Source organism: Trypanosoma equiperdum, assembly GCF_001457755.1.
Source record: "Trypanosoma equiperdum strain OVI genome assembly, contig: ctg_1460, whole genome shotgun sequence".
NCBI lineage: Eukaryota > Euglenozoa > Kinetoplastea > Trypanosomatida > Trypanosomatidae > Trypanosoma > Trypanosoma equiperdum.
In genome coordinates this window covers 4,328-12,551 of record NW_027123461.1, presented here as the reverse complement: position 1 = coordinate 12,551, position 8,224 = coordinate 4,328, and the positions used below count along the sequence as shown (strand labels likewise).

At 47.8% G+C, this 8,224-nt stretch overlaps 4 protein-coding genes and 1 pseudogene across 5 annotated transcripts; all 5 read left to right on the top strand.

The window, feature by feature from the left end:
* Positions 1-1,295: 1,295 nt before the first annotated feature.
* TEOVI_000558100 (uncharacterized protein) lies at positions 1,296-1,730 on the top strand (the record flags this gene model as incomplete). The annotated part of the gene is made up of 1 exon (XM_067221561.1): positions 1,296-1,730. One exon carries the CDS (start codon positions 1,296-1,298, stop codon positions 1,728-1,730), a length of 435 nt encoding a protein of 144 aa, XP_067077662.1.
* A 1,064-nt stretch (positions 1,731-2,794) lies between these two features.
* TEOVI_000558000 (uncharacterized protein) lies at positions 2,795-3,037 on the top strand (the record flags this gene model as incomplete). The annotated part of the gene is made up of 1 exon (XM_067221560.1): positions 2,795-3,037. One exon carries the CDS (start codon positions 2,795-2,797, stop codon positions 3,035-3,037), a length of 243 nt encoding a protein of 80 aa, XP_067077661.1.
* A 469-nt stretch (positions 3,038-3,506) lies between these two features.
* TEOVI_000557900:pseudogene lies at positions 3,507-5,084 on the top strand (annotated as a pseudogene). Its single transcript has one exon. A coding segment is annotated over exon 1 (1,578 nt).
* Positions 5,085-5,523: 439 nt separating this feature from the next.
* Positions 5,524-6,486, top strand: TEOVI_000557800 (twinfilin, putative; the record flags this gene model as incomplete). The annotated part of the gene is made up of 1 exon (XM_067221559.1): positions 5,524-6,486. The coding sequence occupies one exon, from the start codon at positions 5,524-5,526 to the stop codon at positions 6,484-6,486; it is 963 nt and encodes a 320-aa protein (XP_067077660.1).
* A 394-nt stretch (positions 6,487-6,880) lies between these two features.
* TEOVI_000557700 (uncharacterized protein) lies at positions 6,881-7,843 on the top strand (the record flags this gene model as incomplete). The annotated part of the gene is made up of 1 exon (XM_067221558.1): positions 6,881-7,843. One exon carries the CDS (start codon positions 6,881-6,883, stop codon positions 7,841-7,843), a length of 963 nt encoding a protein of 320 aa, XP_067077659.1.
* Positions 7,844-8,224: the final 381 nt, after the last annotated feature.

Sequence of the window (8,224 nt, the reverse complement as noted above, 5' to 3'; positions counted from 1 at the left end):
ATATATATATATATATATATATACTAAAAATGAAGTAGACCTGCGATGATTGGGAATCCAACAATGAAACTAAGTGAAAACTATCCGGGAAAAGAGGAAAACGGGGGAAGACAATCCGCTAATTATCCGTTACTGCATTAAAATAGAGCGGAGAGAGTGCGTGCAAAACGATTTCTGTAGTGGACTGTTGGCCCGGCGGGAGAGCATGTGGTGTGACGAGAGGGCGAGTTATGGAAAGTTTTTTTTTTCTTACGTGTTGCATTTGGGCGGAGTGGGGGCTGAAACTGAACTCCTTATCATTTATTCGCTATTTAATCTCAGTTGAGCTCCACTCGCATCCCTTGAGGAAGGTGTCAGCAGGATGATGGGAATACCTTTTAAGGTTACGAAGCGTACGTGTGTGTGTGTGTGTGTTTTGATCTTGCCAACCTTTTTGCTGTTGTTTCCAGCATTAGACGGGGGCTTGTCCAACCTGAGCTCTCCGGTGTTGTGAATATTCCCAATTTCCTGTGATTGTTTTCCTTTTTGTTTTGTTTTGTTATTGCTTGGTTGCTCCCTGTTTGTATCTCTTTCCCTGACCGGAGAGGGGGCCAAAACGAAGTGGCAGCGTGCAGCCAGTCGCAGGATTGCGGAAGACCTTTGGAAAGAAGGAGGAAAAAGGCGGTTGGGGGTGAAGTGTGACATGACGTAATGTAAAAAACAAAACAAATAACAATGGTAATTAGTTAAATAAAATGGAGGAGGGGTTAATAGTGTAACACTTTAAAAATAAAAGTTTTTTTTTTAAAAAAGGAGGTGTTTATATTTACATTTAGGTGTAATTCGTGTTAAAACATCGTAGCGGCAGGTGAATTACACCTTTGATGTTGCAGATGGTGTTGGCGTTCAAATTAAAGGGGGAAAAACACATTCACGTTGATGCCTCTTTGGAAAATATTACTTTTATTCTTTTTTTCTTATTGTTGCCGACATCAATAACGCGGTTGGCGCTCATAACTCTCGTACATATATATATATATACAGAAGGTGTGAGCGAGGTAATTACTTAGAGGTAGCCAAAGCATTTTTTTTCCACATCGCGGGAAACAATTCAGAAGAAGGAGACGAGCAGACTCATCGACACCCAGATTAAAATACACGCAGGTATCCCTTTTATTAAACTGAGGGCAAAGGAGTACTTCGTGCTTCAGTTTTCCCTCCGGGGGCCTAACTTTCGTCTCAGCCACACCCGCTGATTTTTTTTATTATTATCACTACTATTATTTTACGAGTAACTTCCCCGTCACGCGCTACTAATGGTTGTGTTTCACCAATTGATACTTCCACTAGGGGTACTGCTTTTACTGCACAGTATTTACCTCGCGCTGAGTGCTCGTGAGCAACTTCAGGAACAGCACCACGGGACTGGTGAATCCCTCAATAGAGGCGACTATTTTCCCATGACGTCTTTACGCACGGGAGCTGTGACAGGCAGCAGTGGCGCAACATTGTACATCTTCGCAGAGTTACTTGTAGGTGTCGCTGTATCGATAATTGGATATGTGAAGCGCTCAACCTTCAAACCCGCGCGACTCATCGACAAAAACTGTTTTGACCGTTACGACAGCATTGCTTACACAGGTGTGGGTTTTATGCATTTCAATCATCGCGGAGCAGGAACAGCAAGGCGAAGCGCAAAGACACCCAACGGGGAGAGCATTCGAGCATCAACAGGGAAGAAACATGCGTAAGATGTTGTCGGTTCTCTCGTTATTTGTTTGTGTAGTCGGCGGCAACAGAGACTGTTGCAGTTTTGGATCCTTCTTTGGTGTGGTGTAAATGGGATAAGGACGAGAAGTGCATTGTGGTGGCTAGTGAAGGAAAAGCACCAGTGAGTGCGAGTAAGATAGATGTGTAGCGTACGCACGGCTTCTCTTTTATTGGTTATCTGTGCGGCCGTCCCGAGGGAAGGGACGACACATCATGTAGGAGGAAATTTGTTTATTCTCCCCCTGGTTACTGTTTTGTGCTTTACCTTCTATCTGATTGTAACGTTTTGTTGTCTTATTTTTGTAATGGGGCCCATCTTCCGCCATGACGTTGTATTGCTGTGTATGGGAACAGGGGAAGGGCGAGAATGATGGCGGATGCGTTAAAAGGGAAGAGGGGAAGAATTCAAAAAGAGGACGAGAGGTGGGAGGCCCTTTGAGCAACAATGGCGGAAAGGGGTGTTCAAACCATACCGTCAATAAAGTGAGACAAGTAAGATGTATGCCGTGGGAAGTAGGGAGGCATCAGGGATATCCGATGCCGCTCCTATCGACTTAGCAGTAAATCATCTCTAGCTGTCGCAAATCTGTTTTAAAAGTGCGTGTTTCGTTTTCGTTATTCCTGTTATTATTACTGTCAATGGCCGAGTCACTTTTGACATAGCGGGGCTCATTGGTGTGACGTTCCCACTTTCGATGGTGACGTGTGTTGCATTTACTTACTTCAACTCCCCTCCCTTTCACTTTTAATTAATACCTTCGGGTGTGCAAATTATGTTCTTTGCTTCCCTCAGTGGACTTTGTACAGACGTTCACGCCCCATTGTAGGTAATCGTTAACCTACTACCCGCACACGGCTCTACATATTTTTTTGTCGAGCAGTGGACTACCGCCTGGGCAAGTGGTTGGCAGGACGGGCATATTAGGTGATTCGTCACCGCTACAGGGAAAGCAACTGTGAAACCAAAAAGTCAGGAAACCCGAAGGGGGAAAACACAACACGGCGAAGTGAAGCAAAGGGGCGCACATTTTGTTTGTTTTAGCAAATGTTTAGGAGGACATTCTTTACACCAATGATTGCACAACCAACGCTGTTGATGCTTGGAAACAAGGGCGGTACGCCGAAGCGCAAGAAGAACCCGATGCAGCTACGCCGCAAGGTGTACGGGCTGCACTTCAAGGAAAAATACCTCAAAATGGAGGAGTGGTACTACTGCCCGCTGTGCGCAGAGCCCAAGAAACCCGGCGAATGGTGCCGTCGAGAGGACTGCCGTCAAATTAAACCGTAGGGCTCCAGTGAGTGGTAACATTATCGGAATTCTCAATGATTTCTCCCGCACAATCGGTGTCCAACGTCTTCACTTTGAGAAAAGCAGGTGAGACCATGACGTTTTTCTTTTTATGCGAGACAATTATGGAAGGGGAGCTGGAAAAGAAAGAGAGAGTCGAAGTATTCTCAGAGTCTTTTGTCCTTGTTTCCTTTCAGGCGTTTCACGCTTTATTTCTCCTCTTCCCCCCCCCCTGTTGTGGATCACGTCACAAACTTATGCGTCACAAATGTAACGGGTCCGTCCTCACTGTATGTTGTGCCTGTTGGTGAGGTGAGGCGAGGCGTAGTTGCGTGGTGTTTTGAATTGGTTACTCCGACACCGCACCATGGCTGTTCCACCACGGTGGCAATAATTGTAACGACTACGTTTTCCCTGCTTTTCTCTTTCCCCTTTGGATAATTTACTTCGGCCTGGCACATCACATCACATGATACATATATGTAACCCCACAGAGGAAAGGTGCAGAATGGACTTGATCTTCCCCGAAGAGGCCCACACTGTCACGGTAAGACACTTTTCGGTTCCCGAACCCCCGGGTGCACCGGAGTTAAGGCAACAAAGTAATTTCCCCATCACCTCCAATCCTCAAATCTCTCCCGCACCTGACCCTGTTGTTGTGGCCGCAATTCAGCGCCGGATTGAGTGCGGCAGCGGGTTATCTAGTTGTGGTGAAAGTGGTGACTCAATGGATAATGCCAGTGATCCGGCACGTCGATTAGCACACCTGCAGTCCGCCCTCTCGATCCTTTGCCACACGGCTGCGATGGATAAGTCGCAATTCTTTCTATACCGGAAACAAGTAAGCAAAAAAAGCACAAATGATAACGCAGAATGTGCTTCAACAACGGATTATTCAATCACCGACATTTATACTACCGTGCGGGCGTTGAAATTAGAGTATGATGAAGCAGTAAAACACTCAAGGGATGAAAAAGGAACCCAAACGGCAAACGCAGAAGTCTTGGAGTTGGCGCGCCGCAGAACCGAGTGCCGTGTGGATGACTGCTTGCGCCTTTTGGAGCCAACTATCACTGAACTTATACTCGACTTTACCCACGTGAAGAAAGTACCTGTCGCCTACACTGAGGAGATGCTTCAAGGGTTGCCGCAGGTGTTCGCCATGGAGAGGTGGCCGTGTACTATTTTGCGGAAGGAAACTGACGATTTCGTTGGGCAAAAGCGTCCACGTGTCTCTTCGCGACCTCTCGCAGGCGAAAGCGGTCGTGGTGAGTCTTTTTTTGAGCATAACGATGTGGCACACGCGGCTACCGCAGTTGTCTTTAAAGCCCTGCGGGACCTGAGGAAAAACGACTACATGTGCCTGCTCGGCGATAAAACATTAACTTCAGCTCCAAAAGCAGCCGATGTGTCGCGATCGCATCTTACTTATGGAGAGCTGGTTGAAAGAACCCTCAGCGGTGTTTATCGGGAGCGGGGTCTATTAGCTGCATTGTATGACGTCAAGCGGCTTCTCTACGGTGCATACGATGCCGCACCTGCTGAGCACGCTCCAACTATCAAGTCACTTCACGCTCAGTTTGAGCAAGATTTGCGCCGCCATTACAGTGCGTTTCTCAGCAAAACTGGACTGCGCTGCAGGGCTAACGACTTTGTTCTTCAGGTGAAAACAATGTTTGACATAAACCCACTTCCCGCTTCTAGAGAAGTGAAGGATGGCGAAGGAGGGGTGCCGTTGTACAGCGAGACGCAGAAGAAGTGTCTGAAACTTTTGGGTCATCTACGCGCTGTAGACAGCAAAGGGTGGTTTGAGTACCCGGCATTTGACTTGGCGAACATTGAACTCAGTAGCATTGAGCGCTGGATTTGCGGGCCACCCTTCAGCACCAAAACAGACCGTGAGGCGTTTGTGGCATTGCGTGATGTGTTGGAACAAATGGTGGATAACTGTGTGTTAAGTTATGGACCTACCAGCCAGTATAGTCGTGTGATTACGATGGTGCGGCAACGCCTGGTGGAGGCTTCTCAAGAGGTTGGACTTCTGTAGAGGTTTTTTTTTAATCTTCCCCAGCTGTTTGTCTCATCCTTTCGCCTTCCACTGCATTTGGATTCGTGTCTGTCTGCCTTTGTGTTGATGTACCTTCCCTTTCCACTGGTCATCGGTGTCTTTTATATTTTTCTTTGCTGCTCCTGTGGGTACGCTTCAACGCTTCGTTTTTTCTTTCCTTGTTGATCGTTCTCTCTCCTCATCACAAACAACATCCGGCATGATGTTGTTGCTGGCGTACGGGACCGAGGAATTTCCCCTTCACACAAACGTGAGAAGCGAATCGTAAGGAAAGGACGGACCCATCCGCTGGAAAAAAAACAGTTTATTTACTTACTTTATTTGTAGCTCATAGAGAACAAAGGAAGAGAAGGTGCGACTCGGCACTGGAAGGAGTTGTTGCAACTGAGACGAAATAACTCAAAAAAGGTATCCTATAATGGCAAAAGCCCTTAGTGTCAGTTTCAAAATAGACTCCGTACTGCAAGAGGCGTTTGGTAAAATAGCAGCTGAGGATTCTCGTCTTCGTGCGTTGGTCATTACTGTTGAGGATGAAACAATGCGGCTCCGCGGTGCGCCGCTGGAAGCCACAGGGAACCAAAGTGATGATTTGGTCAAGCTGCGAGACGCCATTACCGAAGACGGCTTGAGTGCTGCCTTTCTAATTGTTAAACTTGCTAAAGGTGAATTTGCTCAAATATCGTTTTGCTCAGAAGATGTAAAACCAAAGGTGAGAATGATGCATTCGTCGGGGGCGATGCATCTCGCCGAAGTTTCTGGGCTGCAGAAGCCGCCCTTCGAGTTAACGAAGCGCAATGTTGAGCGCATGGATGACATCTGTGAATCACTATTTAAAAAGGAATCAGAGAGTAGTCGCGCTGAGCTCATGACGGAGGAAGAGAAACTTCATGCTGCCGTGGCTAAGCTGGAGGTGGCTCCACCTGTTGCCGTCATGCCGGGTGTAACTGTGCCTATAAGTGAGGAGGGAGTTCTTCTGCTGAAGCGTATGGCAAATAGTGAAGTGAACGCGGTAACGTTTGCGATTGACAAGGAGAAGTTTGTGGTGGAAAAGTCACTTGAAGCTGCCGCGGCGGTGAGCGCTTTGACGGCTGCTTCACTCGCGGATGATGTTGTGGCCCTCCTTCCTGAAGGTCAGCCGCGTGTGGTGGTGATGCGGTGTCCAACCGCAGAGGCGGGGGTAATCATCGTGAACGTGTGCCCACCCACGTGCAAACCTCGTGAACGTATGACATACTCATCTTGCAGGGCCTCGTTTGTGCAACAGGCGCAACAACATAACGTGAAGTGCGTGAGGCGAATGGAAGTTGGTGAGATGGATGAGTTTCGTGAGGCCGTGGTGGAAGCATTCGCGGAGCAAACCAGTGGAGACGGAAAACCGTAATGATTAGCTTTCAACTGAATGGTTGGTTGTTTCTGCGGGCTAGCGGTGTGTATGCGAACAAAACTCTCCATCCTCACACGCATATATACGCGGGCGGGCACACACTCGATGTGCCCGAGGATGCGACGACGGGGGAACGAAGTGAGTATATATTGGTTTTTTTTTGTGTGGTGGGGAGCTGGAATGGGTGCAGGACCAACCAGATTTATTGCGCAAAGAGTTGAAGCGAGTTCTCTTACCTGTTTTTGTTCGCTGTCTACGTTCCCGTTCACTTCACGCTTCGCCATCGGTGTTGGCACCTACATGCCATGTTAAATGGTTGTCTTGGTTGTTAAGATACGGATCAGCGCGCTCACCTATTGTCCCCATGCTTTGTTTGTTATTTAAGTGTGGAATGTTCCTGCGGCGTCTGATTGTCTCCCAGAGACGCCACGTCTTTTGCGCTGGTGTGGTATTGTCTGCGTCCCGCTTTTGCAGTGGATGTGGAACAACTTCCAGTAGAGCAGATTCCCCACCCACCTCCGCAGTGAATGTGGAGAGTTTCACCCTAAACGAGGAGGTTGTGAAGAGGGATATGGAGGCGCTTGCAAAGTGGAACGACCTATCGAGCAGAATGGATGCATATAGGGAAGAGAAGCAGTATGGAAAGATATTGTCCGCTGTGGACGAAGGCATAGCAATGCTGGAAGAAATGGGAGCACTGAGTGCCCCTATCCAATGTGAGACGCTGCTGTTACTGGAGGCTTCCCAGGCTCACTACAACCTACAGCAGTACGATTTGGCTCTGGAAAGGGCTAAGAAGGCGAAACAGACGCTGATGGCAGCACCGGAAGGAATGCGAGACGCTGCAAAGCTTGGTGAAACGAATCAGCTCATCGGTTATATCCACCTTAAAAGTGGGAAACTTGAAGAAGCGAACTCTGTTTTCACAGATATACTTCGCTGGATCGATGTCGATGCACGGACGGCGACCCCGATGCAAGCGGTCGCAGCTGTTAATATGCGCCGCTTTATTGTCACCGGTATCGCACTCTGTTGGCACAAGGTTGCTGAAAGAGAATGTGCAACTGGTGGTGACGGCAGGGAAATGTATGGAAAGGCACTCGATTTGCTTCTCGAGGCCCTCAATACTCATATCGACGAGAACGATCATGAAATGGTGAAGATGTCGCTGCTGAGCATCCTGCAATGTTTTGATGGTGTCGGAGATGGTAGCCAGGCTGTGATAACGGCAGAGAAGTTGGTGCGTTGGTGTTCACGTCATAAGGATGAGCAAGGCATCGCAGAAGGAAACGAATGGCTCACAAAGATGCAGGAAAAGTACCCGCAGAAAAAAGAGGAGGGAGATAAAGTGTAGGTAAGGGGCGTACTTTATTGGGTGAATGATCATGTGGACGGACTGTTAGCGACGTAAACAACTTGTGAGTTTGAGGTGTTTTATACGCGGCGATTCTGCTCCTTTTTTTTCCTTCTGTTCGACGAAAACAAATGTTGTGTGTGGGGAACACACCTCAGAAAAGGAGGCGGAAGGACAGGTAGGAAAACCAGTGCATAACAGAGACGGTTTGTGTGTGACCCCCGCTGCTCTGCATGCGAAGCAGTATGGAATCTGAGGAAAAGTATTATCCGGTTCTTAAAGAACAGGAGATACGCGGGAGGAAGAAACGGCCTCTTCGCAAGGGGTTCAGATGAATCAATACCTGTTTGCAAAAATATATATATATATATCCTTATTGTA